General features: G+C 50.4%; 1 protein-coding gene across 1 annotated transcript in view; it reads left to right on the plus strand.

Moving 5' to 3' along the window:
* Positions 1–12533, plus strand: part of LOC144096605 (mitogen-activated protein kinase kinase kinase 7-like) — a 101248-nt gene that overhangs the window by 68066 nt on the left and 20649 nt on the right. The window contains exons 9-11 of the mRNA XM_077629412.1: positions 3575–3702; positions 4356–4477; positions 6335–6530. Of these exons, the coding sequence (XP_077485538.1) occupies positions 3575–3702; positions 4356–4477; positions 6335–6530 (446 nt within the window). The remainder of the gene's footprint in view (positions 1–3574; positions 3703–4355; positions 4478–6334; positions 6531–12533) is intronic.

The raw sequence follows: 12533 nt of genomic DNA on the forward strand, positions 1-12533 counted from the left end.
GGATGACATCCCAGGTTTTGTGTTCGGCATCGACATACATTGCGAGCATATCGGCGATTGTTTCGTTCAGGCGCTCGGTCATTCCGTTGGTCTGCGGATGGTGTGCAGTTGTCCTCCGGTGGCTGGTTTGGCTGTAGCGCAGGATGGCTTGCGTTAGTTCGGCCGTGAATGCAGTTCCTCTGTCCGTGAAGAGCACATCGGGGGCGCCGTGACGAAGAAGAATGCACTCCATGAAAAATTTGGCGACTTCTGCTGCTGTTTCGTTCGGTAGGGCTTTCTCCTCGTCGTAGCGAGTCAGGTAGTCGGTCGCTATGGTTATCCACTGATTTCCAGTCGTTGACGTTGGAAAAGGGCCAAGCAAGTCCATTTCGATCTGCTGAAAGGGGCTTGGGGGAGGTTCAATGGGGTTCAGAAATCCTGCTGGTCGTGTGGGAGGGGTCTTTCGTCACTGACAATCTCGGCAGGTTTTCACATAATGTGCAACATAGGCAGATAGTCGGGGCCAGTAATACTTGTCTTGAATGCGGCGGAGGGTGCGAGTAAACCCGAGATGTCCAGCTGTCGGCTCGTCATGTGAAGTGTGTAGAACTTCTTCGCGGAGGCAAGCAGGTACAACAAGGAGGTAGGCTGTTTTGCTCGCTGCAAAGTTCTTCTTCACAAGGACCTCATTCTGCACACAGAAGGAAGACAGTCCTCACTTGAATGAGGCGGGGGGCGAAGAAACCTTGTCTTCCAGGTACTCGATGAGGCGTTATAGGTCAGGGTCCGAGCGTTGCTGCTGAGCAAAAGAGCTGGGGCTGATGGGTTCCAGGAAGGCGTCCTCATCGTCGTCCGGCGGCAGTGTATCTACAGGGGCCCATGAGAGGCAATCGGCATCAGAGTGCTTGCGTCCGGACTTGTAAGCGACGGTGACGTCAAACTCCTGGAGACGCAGACTCCATCAAGCGAGTCGGCCAGAGGGGTCCTTCAAATTGGCAAGCCAGCACAGCGCATGGTGGTCGCTGACCACGTTGAACAATCGTCCGTAAAGTTAGGGGCGGAATTTTGACATAGCCCAGATGATGGCAAGGCACTCCTTCTCAGTTGTCGAATAGTTAGCCTCGGCCTTGGAAAGGGAATGGCTAGCGTATGCAATGACTTTCTCCAGCCCGTCGCTCCAGCCCGGTGACACACGGTAGGGGCTTTGACAAAGAGGTCGGACGTGTTGGTCCGTTATAATGCGATTCTTGGCCATGGCGTTTGTCGGACCTTCGGCGATGTCGAAAAACACTCACTGTAGCTTCGAAGCAGATTGCGGATCTGGTCTTGTCTGTTCTGGTGAAGGGCTGTGTTGATGTCGAAAGTGGGCGAGTTCTCTTGGTCAAGCGAATCTTCTGCGGAGGCGTCGGAGAGGGCGAAAGAGTCTTGTATGTCGGATATTTCGTCGAAGAAGACAATCGTCGTTCCTTTGTTAATGTGCCGGTATACTTTGCTGAAGTTAGTCAGCAGTACTTCGGCCTGGCCATTGCAGAAATGTGCGATGCCTCTTGTGATGATGATTCCTCGGTCTAGAAGCAACTGCATGTTCCCCTCGATGATGGCTTCAGCGTTAATGGCTTTCGTGACACCTACGGTCACGATAACACTTGAACTGGGTGGGACGCTCACTTCTTCCTCCAGCACACTCAGGGCAACGTAATTTTCCTGAGTTTTCATTGAAGCGATGGCTTCGTCCGTCGAAAGCATGATCAGCTTGGATCGCACGTCGATGATCACCTGATGCTCATTAAGGAAATCCATACCTAAGATCACTTCGCAGGAGCATTGCAGTAGCACAACAAAGGTTGCAGGATAGGTATGCCCTTGACAGTCACTCTCGCTGTGCATCGTCGTGATGGCGTAATGAGGTGGCCCCCTGTCGTGCGAATTTGTGGGCCGTCCCAAGCCGTTGTGACTTCTCTCAGCTGCGCAGTGAATGTTCCATTCATCACCGAGTAATCGGCTCCTGTATCGACTAGAGCGGTAACTTTCCGGCCATCGATAGTCACTTCTAAGTCGGAGGTCCTGACTCTTGCATTGCATGTCGCTTTCGGCGTCGGGTCACGGCTTCGTCGCCGGTGGGGCGTGTGGTCGAAGCTTTTCTGGGTGGTGGCGTCGTTTTAAAGGCAGTTTGCGTCATGGTCAGGGTTGTCATTTTGGGCAGCGTCGGTGCAACGAGTGTAGGTTCTTCATGCGGCGTCACAGGTGCAGCGTCTTCATGGGGCATGGTCGGTGGAGGATCTTCGGTGCTTCGCTCGTGAGCAACCTCACCTCCAGAGGTTGCTGTCATTAGTTTCCCCTATGGTGTCTGGGAGACTTCCTCGTACCGCGGCTGCGTAGCTGCGGCGTGGCGACACAAAGGACGAGGTTGATGTCGGTGGTGAGCGCGAAAAGCGGTTCAGCGTGTACTCCTCTCGACGCAGGTACTCGTCAATTACCTGCGGACATTGTCCAAAGCGTGGTCGTGGGGCATTAACGGCAAATCCTCGAAGACCGGAAGACCGATACGTCGGTACGGGCAGTGATGAAGAATATGGCCGGCCTCACCGCAATGGAGGCACAGCGGTCGGTTGTCGGAAGTCCTCCAGGCGTCGCATTTCCTGGGGCTTGAGCGTTGATCGTAGGCTGGGCGGGCGGGGGCAGGGAGGTGGCTTTCGGGAACAAGTTGTTATGTCGGACAGGATGCAGGGGTTGTCGTTGGGTCTGAGGAGTCCTTACTGCAGCGGCGTAGGTCATGGCCTGGGGTTCTGTGGCCGTCGGTGTGCCAAGTGCCTGTTGCACTTCTTCCCCTACCACATCCATCAGAGCCGCTGCTTGTGGCAGTGGGGAGGATGGCAGTAATCGGCGTAGCACCTCTCGGACGATGGTGTCGTTCAGTCCCCACCAGCTATGTACTAAATGACTGTGCGTATGCAGAGCACGTGTGTGTGTATCGGTTTACTTAGCTTATCGGCAACCCAAGGAAAAGGCAAAAGATTTCTTTGTCAACTCAGAGCCATGAAATTCCCCAGTGGTTTTCTTGGCTTCAAGGACTGCCAATGAGAGCTTGTGTGTGGAAAAAATAATGCAACCCAGTAATGCATGGGACGAAGTGCCTCTCGAAAAAATATACAGAGCCCCACACACCTAGGTTCAGGCGAACAAGCATACTCGCAGAGTTAAAAAAGCAGGGAGGTCAGAGAAATAACGGAAGCACCCTCTACGATGACAAGGAAAGAGGGGACGAATATGTGAGCACCCCATCTGTTGGACTGACCAACAAGGAATAGTGGTATATGTATCTGAAATCAAGCAGCTAAGTGAACAACAAAGGAATGCGTTCTCAAGACTCTGCTCATGTGGTCACTCAAATGTATGAATATGTGTGTCTACTCGCCCCCCCCTGCCCCTGTCTGTTAAAGTGCTCTCCACTGTAACAGGAAGTGCCACCAAGTGATCGCAATCATCGGTTTTGTGTCACTCCCTCACGGGGGCCCTCGTGGCCCACTGGGGAAAGAACACCACTGCACAGCTGCAAAGCCTTCGCTGTGTGTGCATCCCGTGTTTATCATTGCAGCTGCTGGTCCAAGCATGCCGAGCAGCGGCCACCCATGGCCGAGGTGCAGAAGATAATGGAGCGCCTGGCAGAGATGGTCCCTGGTGCGGACATTCCGCTCTCCTACCCGGTGGCACAGCGGGAAGAAGGTACTGAGGGCTACATGGCACAAGTGGTGCAACTATGGCGTGGTCTTGTAGTTTAAACCCAAAACGCCCACCATACCAAAAGGGATACAGAACACAAAAACATGAATAACCTTCATTTCTGCTCTCATAACTACATGAATTGCTGGCATACTTTGCTGCAGCCTTTCCAGCTTGCTTTGGTGTGGATTTGTATTGAGCATGTTGTTGACTGTACAGGAGACTGCTCTTTGGCATGGTGCGATAGTGTTGAAAACAAGTCCGGCACAGTCAGAATGCTGCCGTCATCTAGGGACAATGCAAGCATCATTCTTGTGTACTTGTTGTTTGTTTATGGTACTAGTACTTATCACAGGGCCTGCGTAGCTGCTGACTGTTTTCATTTTTAAGTTAGTCTTAGGGACACTTCAAAGTGTGCCAGGCTGCCTCTTATGAAGGGGTTTGGGCTCGTCTACTGCAGTTTTTTTCTTGGGAATTCACCACAAAGTGGTTTGTGTGCAGTGTTCTGGTTTTTCCTCTATGTACTATCGCGCTCGGTATGAGCTACACTGCACTAGCGCATGCCTGGGCGCTTGCGCGGTGTAGCTCATACTGAGCGTGATAGTACGTGTCTTGGAGCTTTGCGGTGATGTCCTTGCTTGTTTCTCTCTGTGCAGTGATGCGAGATGATGACTGGAGTGAACCAGGTGGCATGAGAACAGCCGACCCGTCCTGGGGGTCCCAGAGGCAGGCCACCTCCCTCATTGTGGGCCCATCGGGAGCCACAGCCACCACCATGGTGACATTGCGTTAACACTTAATCAGACATGCAGTACTGTCATCTCTCACCTAAAATGCACCCACGATGGTGGCTCAGTGCTTCGGCTGCACTGCCCCAAGGTTGCTGGATCGAATCACAGCCGCATTTTCGATCGAGTCCAAATACAAATAAGCTCATGTGCTGTGCAATTTTAATGCATGATAAAGATCCCAAGTGGTTGCAATTAATCTGGAGCCCTCCACTACGCTGTCCCTCATACCCCAGATGCAGCTTTGGGATGTTAAGATACCGTACTAGTATATCTTCTAAAGCGCATATTGAGAACCTCTTTTCAAACCCAGCCATCTGTGTTCAGCTGCCGTCATGCGAGTGTGTGTGAGACTCCTTTTGCTTGAGCACCCTACCTGGTATGTGAGTGCCAGTTTGTTTCATTGGCTCATCACAATTAATCGTGGCTCACTGACCTGTGCTGCTTGAATTTTTGAATACTATAGCCATTGCATGCTGTTCGGTGCATGAGCCGACACCTGTTTTTCATTTAGAATCATGTGGGGCCAGAGAGCAGCTGTGTTCTTACTGCTGAGTAGCTCAGGTGCCAGGTTATAGTTGACATGAATGTAACTTTTATTGTTTTTTGAATGTACAGTCACTGACTGATATTTTTGGACTCCACAGGACCCAAAAAACCGTCCAGATAATCGAACAGTCCAAAAAATTCATGAATGTACAAAAAAAACACTTTGCTTCAAAACAATCGACTTCTAAAATATCTAACTTTGCCATTTCCCGCATTCCCTTTGAAAGTGACAATCTCAGATTGTACCGGAGCCAGTCTTGCTTTCATGTCCTCAGCACCTCACTTAAGCGATACCAAACTGTGCAATGCAGCCACAGGTCATGCCTTAAGCGCACGTAGTGCTTGCCCCGCATTTCGTGTGCTGGTAGCATGTGTTTGTTGAGAATATTTTAAGGCAAAAGCTGTATATGGCCCATTAACAGTGAAACCTCGCATCGTTGTTGGCATCCAGGAGAAGTGGACCAGAAAACCCCCAATGACGTCATAAGCCAAGAAAAAATTTTCCTCTGAAGTTGCAGGGCATTGGAATAAGGACCTGCAGATTACAAGGCGACCACGCAATCCTTAGGCTGCAAAACAGCGTTGCTTCTTTGCAAATAAATGTGAATCTGTATCTGCATTGCTTTGCAACTGTATGCTAATGAGTAGGTGAGTCGTCAGAAAGGAAGGAAAGAGTATAAATTAAAAAATTAATGTTTTCACTCTCAAAGCACGTTCAAGTATCCTCCATAATTTTTGAACTGTTTGACGTGGCAATTGGTTCTGTTCATGTTCGACCTATCAGGGTGCAATTCAACCTGTGTGGCCGTCATTGCCCTGGGACGCGCAGTGTGTCCTAGACTTGTGTCTCTGCCGTGAATTCTCCAACATTTGCATCTGGGCCGGTGCCAGTGCCAGAATTGCAGGGACGTGCATTGTTGCATGCTGGTGTCGATTTGCTTGTTGTATCAGTGCAGGCCATGTGGGCTGCACAGACCAGTCTTTTTTTTCTTTCTGCACCTTTTAGAGGCCATATTTTGAGATGCCTCAATTTCATCGGGAAACTCTTTGGGATAACCAGTGACAAACACACGGTACCTATTGAGCAGTGTGAAAATGTGCAACTTACCTAATAGATATTTCGAGATTTGCAATTACAATGAATGTAGGTTTACCGTATTGCCTATGGCATGTCATTCTGAGGCCTTTTGTTACTGAAGGCTGTACTCTGAGAAGCACCGTTTTGCCGACAGTTGCTGAAATGTTAAGTGAAGCGCTTTCTTGAGTGGTATTGGTGTGCTGCTTGCTCCTTCGTGCAGGGCCAGCGGAGCACTGAAGGGCATCCGCCACAGATGAGTGCCCCGGCTTCTCTTTCGGGCAGCATTGAGGACCTGCCACGCCAGACAATGGAGCTGTCACTTCAGGACGGAGCCTCTGGTCCGGTGGAAGGTCGGCGGGTCTCCCAGCCAGCGGCCAATGCCGGCATGCTTGGGCAGGACCCTGCATGGACCCCAGGTGGGGATTCATCCATTTGCTGGTTGCCAAAACTGGGAACTCTGGCACAGTGGTAACCTTGAGGCTACCACTTTTGGCAGCCAAAGTAGGGGGTGTGTTCTTTAGGTGTGTAAATACACAAGGGGCAAAAGCTCCACATGACAGTAGCTCTAGGCGGAGCTTGAGCAAAATGGCATGATGCTAACATGGTTTTAGCCTTTTGTAAAATGCCTGACAGTTTGGAGCAGCCATGTTTTTGGTGCATTTTTGGAAACATTAGACTGTTTTGAGTTGTGTGTGTCCCCTCTGCTGACACGCGCTCACATTCACGCCATCTACCCTGGAATGCCTCTCTTGGTAGTATGGCATCTACCGCAAAAATGCTCAGGCAACAAAAAAAAAATGAGAATGCGTTTATTGCATGAGGCAAAAAAATACCCGTTTTGATAGGCAAAATGTTACATGCATTCCTTATGGGAGTAAATATGGTGAAGCAGCTACCCGTTTGTTTTAGCATCGTCCTTTGTTCCTCAGAGCTCTGCATGCAATGCTCATTCAGATAAGGTTGGAATTATTTTTTTTTTTTTTTGTGCATTCAATTAGAATTCGATTCGAGCTTAGCTTACAAGTCGGGGCAGGGTAGCCTAAAAAGCTCTTTAGTATGTAGTTGGTTAATGGATTTGGTGCACGAACTCTTCTAACTACAGTAAACCCTCGTTATAACGAAATCGCATTACTCGAAATATCGCATTATTCGAAATTTCTACCGGTCCCGACCCAAACGCATGCATTTTAAGCCGCATTACTCGAAGCGCACGAAGAGCTTGACCCGCTTAGAGCGAAGTGGCGTCGACGGCAGCCGAGCTTTTTTTTTGCCGCCGGAGAGGACGTTTTTGTCAAATCGGCGAGTTCTGGCGGAACAAAAAAAAAAAAAAAACACCGACGCCGGCAGAGGGTAGTGACAGAGGGCCAATGAGAGCCGGAGCGGGCGTCACGTGATTCTGAGCGGATCCACGCCGGCCGAGAGAGAGGCGCTCGCGAGCATTTTGCACGCGAGAGCCAGCGACTTCCCTTCCTCGCACCCGTCTGATTTCAGTATGGATGGGGGCGCGCGCATCGCGCAAAGGTGCGGCAAAAAAAAAAAAACGCCGCTCGGCTGCTGACCATGCGGGAGTGATAGCGTGTTATTCGGAGTGCTTCGTTAGGCGTGCCTCGCATGTGCTTTTGTGGCCTGCAGTGACAAATGGCTTCGTCAGTCTCCGGGCGAAAGTGTCTGACTTTGGAGCAGAAAGTTTTGCTGATAAAAGAATTGGAAAAAGGCGGCCGGAAGAAAACTGACATTGCGAAAGAATTCGGCATACCGCCGTCTACTTTATCAACTGTATTGAAGAACAAGGAAGCTGTGCTGGATGGCTTTGAAAAGAGCTTCTCGGCGAAGAGAAAGCGGAATCGTGATTCTAGATATCCGGAAGTGGAAGGTGCACTTCTAGAGTGGCTGAAGAACGCCAGGAGGGCGAATCTCCCCATACATGGACCTGCTCTTACGGCAAAAGCCGAAGCTCTCGCCCTCCAAATGGGCCATAATGATTTCAAGTGCAGCAATGGCTGGCTTGAACGGTTTAAGAAACGACACGGCGTGACCTCGAAGTCGATCGTCGGCGAAAGCGCAGCCGTGAACCGTGACACCGTAGATGTATGGCGCCAACATCGGCTCCAAGCTCTACTCGAAAAGTATGCAGACAGAGACGTCTACAACCTAGATGAGGCAGCATTTTTCTATAAGATGCTACCGAATCGCACGTTCACTACTCCTGGCGCATCCTCATCTGGCGGAAAACAGAGCAAGGAGCTTGTCACGGTGCTGTTTGGTGCCAATGCAACAGGCGAGGACAAGCTTCCCTTATTGATACTGGGGAAGGCAGAGAAGCCGCGGTGCTTCCAAAATGCAGCAATTCCCAAGGAATGCATCTACAGAAGCAACAAGCGAGTGTGGATGACTACAGCTATTTTCGAGGACTACGTGCGCCTTATGGATAGACGGTTCCGCGCAAAGAATCGGCAAGTGCTTTTTGTGATTGACAATTGCCCAAGCCACGGGAAGGTCGACAACCTGACGGCAATCACTGTGGAATTTTTGCCTGCGAAAACAACCGCGGTACTACAGCCGATGGATCAGGGCATCATTGAAACTACCCGGAAGCTGTACCGCAAGGCTCTTTTGCAGCAGATGCTTACGGCATATGACGCGAGCAAGAGGTATAGCATTGATTTGCTTGGTGCGATCCATTTGCTAAACTTTTCTTGGAAGGAACTAGCACCTTCGAAGGTCGCCAACTGCTTTACGCACGCCGTCGTCAGCGGCCCTGACGATGACCAGCCTGACGATGACCGGACTTGCAGCGATCTCTACGAGGCTGCTTATAAAATTGCTGGCCAAGAGGTAGAAGGAGACTTCGAGACATTCGCGTTGGCTGACGCTGCTGCTCCCGTGGTTGCCCCAGCGACGGATGCGGATATAATTGACTTTGTTCGTGGTCCTGACGAGGACGAAGAGCCGGCGGATGAAGAGCCACGTGAAGTGCCGACTATGGTGCAGACGCGCGAGTGCCTACGCCTCCTGCGAAACAAGGTTGAATGCACGGGCAGCGACCACGGCCTCCTGCAATGCTTGGCCAAATTAGAGCAGGCTTTGCTCGCGCCCGGTATGAACTTGAAACAGGCAAAACTCACTGCCTTCTTTTCACCTTACTAAAGTTTTGCTTAGCTGAATACATTGTATTTTGACTTCGTTGCCGTTGCGGCGCAATTAAGGGGAGAAGAGGGTCTTGGAGAAAAAAGTTTTAATATTGAACTTAGCAAAATTAAAATTTCAGTTATGTATGTTTATGTGGTAATTTCAAATATGGTGATCATTTTCGTGCATATTGCGCCGTTTCTTATGAATTCAAGAATTTCGGTAAAATTATTTCGACAACTTTTTGAAAAGTTGGCTGCTCAGATTCAAATAAATTTTATGCCAGTGGATTCTATTATTATTAGTGCTTGCAATAAGGATACTTTCATTGTTCTAGCCCTTCTGCAATTAAAGTTACAATGCTTTGAAGTTCACATAAAAGTGGCGAGGAAAAAAGTGATTTTTCTTTATGCTGTTTAATATTTTCACATTCTATTAAGAGTGCTGTTAATGGTTTTATTGCAAGCTCCAATCATTCAGCTTTCAAATAAAACAAGAATGGTGAAAATCGCGCGAACCAAAGCCGGGAAAAGCTTGTCAGCAGTGTGTAGGGTGGTGCAGAAAATGAAACAGAAAAACACAAAAAACGAAACATTTTGAAGCTGTGTAAGCACATTACAGTGCTTAATTTTCCGAAACAAAGAGCTTAGAAGGCCCATAGCTAATGGTTTGAATCACATTTTTGCCGTTGCCGCCGCTTAGCAAGCTGCAAAATGAGGTCGAGGGTGCACACTGTATTGTGAAGTGAAGCATGCAGTCTGCCACCAAATCTACGACGTCGTCGGTAGCTCCGCAGACAATGACGGGTTGGCGTCTACATGCTCGTTCGCTAGCGTCCACATCTTGCGCTAGGTTGCAGAAATTGCTGCCAAAGTGGCGATTTTATCACCGGCGTGCTTCGCAATTCCTCGTGATCAATGCGCTGGGAAGAAATGTGCCTACTCTGACCCGCTGCTGCCAATCTCGCCCGAGCCCGCGATTTGCTCCGTGTCGAAGGCGGACGCCGAAGCTGGTAAGAAGCGCTTATCACGACCGCCAAATTGCACTCCTGCGCCTCGTTATTCCCTCTTCCGATCCCTGCTTGTGAAGTAAAACCATCCGGCTCTCCGTCATCCGCTGCAGCCGCGATGTGCACCGCGCTTGGAACGAACGCCGCAACGGCTGCCAAGGTCGCGTCATCCGCCGGTCCACGCTCAGGCACTCCGCTGCTGCTGGTTTACATCCCTGCCGACATACAGTACTTGTGTCTTCCGCTTGCTTGCTGCGGCCTTTTTTACGTTTTTTCCCAAACTTAGGCGCGCTGCGAACTTCCGATACGATTTCACGCCACGGTGGTCTTTTTCAAAATGGCGTCGCAGGACGAGCGCGGAGCCTCAAAAAATGGCGCCGGCCAATGAGGCGCTTGAATTTCGCCGCGTAGTGTCCAATAGCATTGCAACTTTTTATATTTTGTTTTCTTTCTTTTTTTCGGCGACCAATCGCAGTAGGCCTTTCGTTCTGGCGGGAAAGAAAGCTGAGGCGTCGCTCTTTCAAACGAGACAAAAGTCGCCTCGCTGCGCCGGCTACTTTTGACGCGACACGCGACTCAAAACGGGCATTTTCTAACCGATCTTCGCGAGCTTTCGTGTAAAAATTGCATCTTTGCGTGTCGATTTCTCGTAAACTACGGGGCATTCAGCCATGAAACTTGGGATTATGATGGAAAATGATGACACACACCCAACTATGATTTGCCAAGTCGATTTTTGCGCGATTTTTTGGTCCCAAAGATCCGCGTCCCCCCCCCTTAAATCTCGACTGTGTTAGCTTTCTCGAGCTTGTCGCCTATATCGAATTATCGCTGATAACGAATTTTTCCGCCGTCCCGCTGACTTCGTTATAACGAGGGTTTACTGTATTCTTAATCTTTTATTGACATTTGTCAAAGGGGCAGTGCTCTCACTGTGCTCAAAGTGGCTGCCTGTCATATTTGCTAGAAAGGTTTCTTTTGTGGGCTAGTGGGAGGCAGCAGTGTCAAGCCATCATCTGGAAGATCAGCATAAACTGATCAACCAGACCTGTATCATCCCATCAGTCGCGGAGGCCCTGGACTAGGGGTTCTACCCACCAAGTTCGCTAAGACCACTATAGAGCTGTACGAATGTTTCATTCATTCATTCATACACACATTCACTCTCGCTCACTCACCCTCACTCACTCATAGGGTCAGCTTTAGGCTTACATGCAGCAGATGGGATAGGAACTGAGGGTGGAGGATTGCTCCCTGATGGCCATAGCAAAGAAGGGAAAATACTTTAGAAAGTTTCCGCGGACTGCATTTGATAGCTTTCCCTGCATGTACAGTCGAGCCCACATATAACGGCCCCACTTTAGACAAACTTTCGCTTATAACGAACGAGACCTGCGCGACCATCAAAATATACATTGTTTCAATCGCACAAAATCACTACATATAACGAACGTCATTAAGCCCTGCTGATCGGTTACAGCGAACGGACGGCGTAAACCCGGCGCCGCGATACGAGATAACCTGCCTCCGACCCCTTTGTGCGCCCGGCGCACGGCATGTTTTCCCGAGCCTTATCGCAGGCGAACTGCCCGCCCTGTTTCGTGCCGCTCTCGAGCGAGCTACCCATTCCCCGCCGATGTGCCTACCAAGATCACCCTCCCGCTCCTCCTCGCAACTACGCTCCCCTCTCCTTATCTTGCAAATCTGCGCGTGGCCTCCACGAACAACCGCACCGCCGCCGGTGCCGATCGCGGAGGTCACACTCCGTGAAGCAGGCCTTCCATGGGAGCCAAGAGGTGGCTGCACTGACGCTCACGGACTCCCTTCATTGGTCTCTCCGCTGGCACTGCGCGTCTGTATCTTTAGCTTGATTGGCCTGATTGCCGCCGGTGCACGTTTCACGTCTACCCCATCGCGCGCTTTTTTCACTCTTGTTGCGGTGCGGACGTTTCGTTGGCTTTGTTCAAATCTCTGGCCCTGGGTGTAATTCGTGTTGGCGGACAAGAACACCATGCCCATTTCCATTGTATTCAGCTGTAGAGATGATGAAAGCGACCTGGGCGGAGGTGGCGGCCACTGGCGAGCAGAACTGCTTCCGCAAGGCCGGCTTCGTCGACACAGTGTCTGATGCTGAGCCTGATGCTTCGGAAGATGACCAGCCCGGCGGCGATTTGTGGCAGCGTGTCGTCGACTCTGACATGGGGGGTCATGACATTGGTTGGAATGGTTTTATTTCTGTCGATGACGATGCCGACACCGCGGAACCGTGCACGGACGAGGG

The sequence above is a fragment of the Amblyomma americanum genome, chromosome 7 (genome assembly GCF_052857255.1).
Source record: "Amblyomma americanum isolate KBUSLIRL-KWMA chromosome 7, ASM5285725v1, whole genome shotgun sequence".
NCBI classification, from domain to species: domain Eukaryota; kingdom Metazoa; phylum Arthropoda; class Arachnida; order Ixodida; family Ixodidae; genus Amblyomma; species Amblyomma americanum.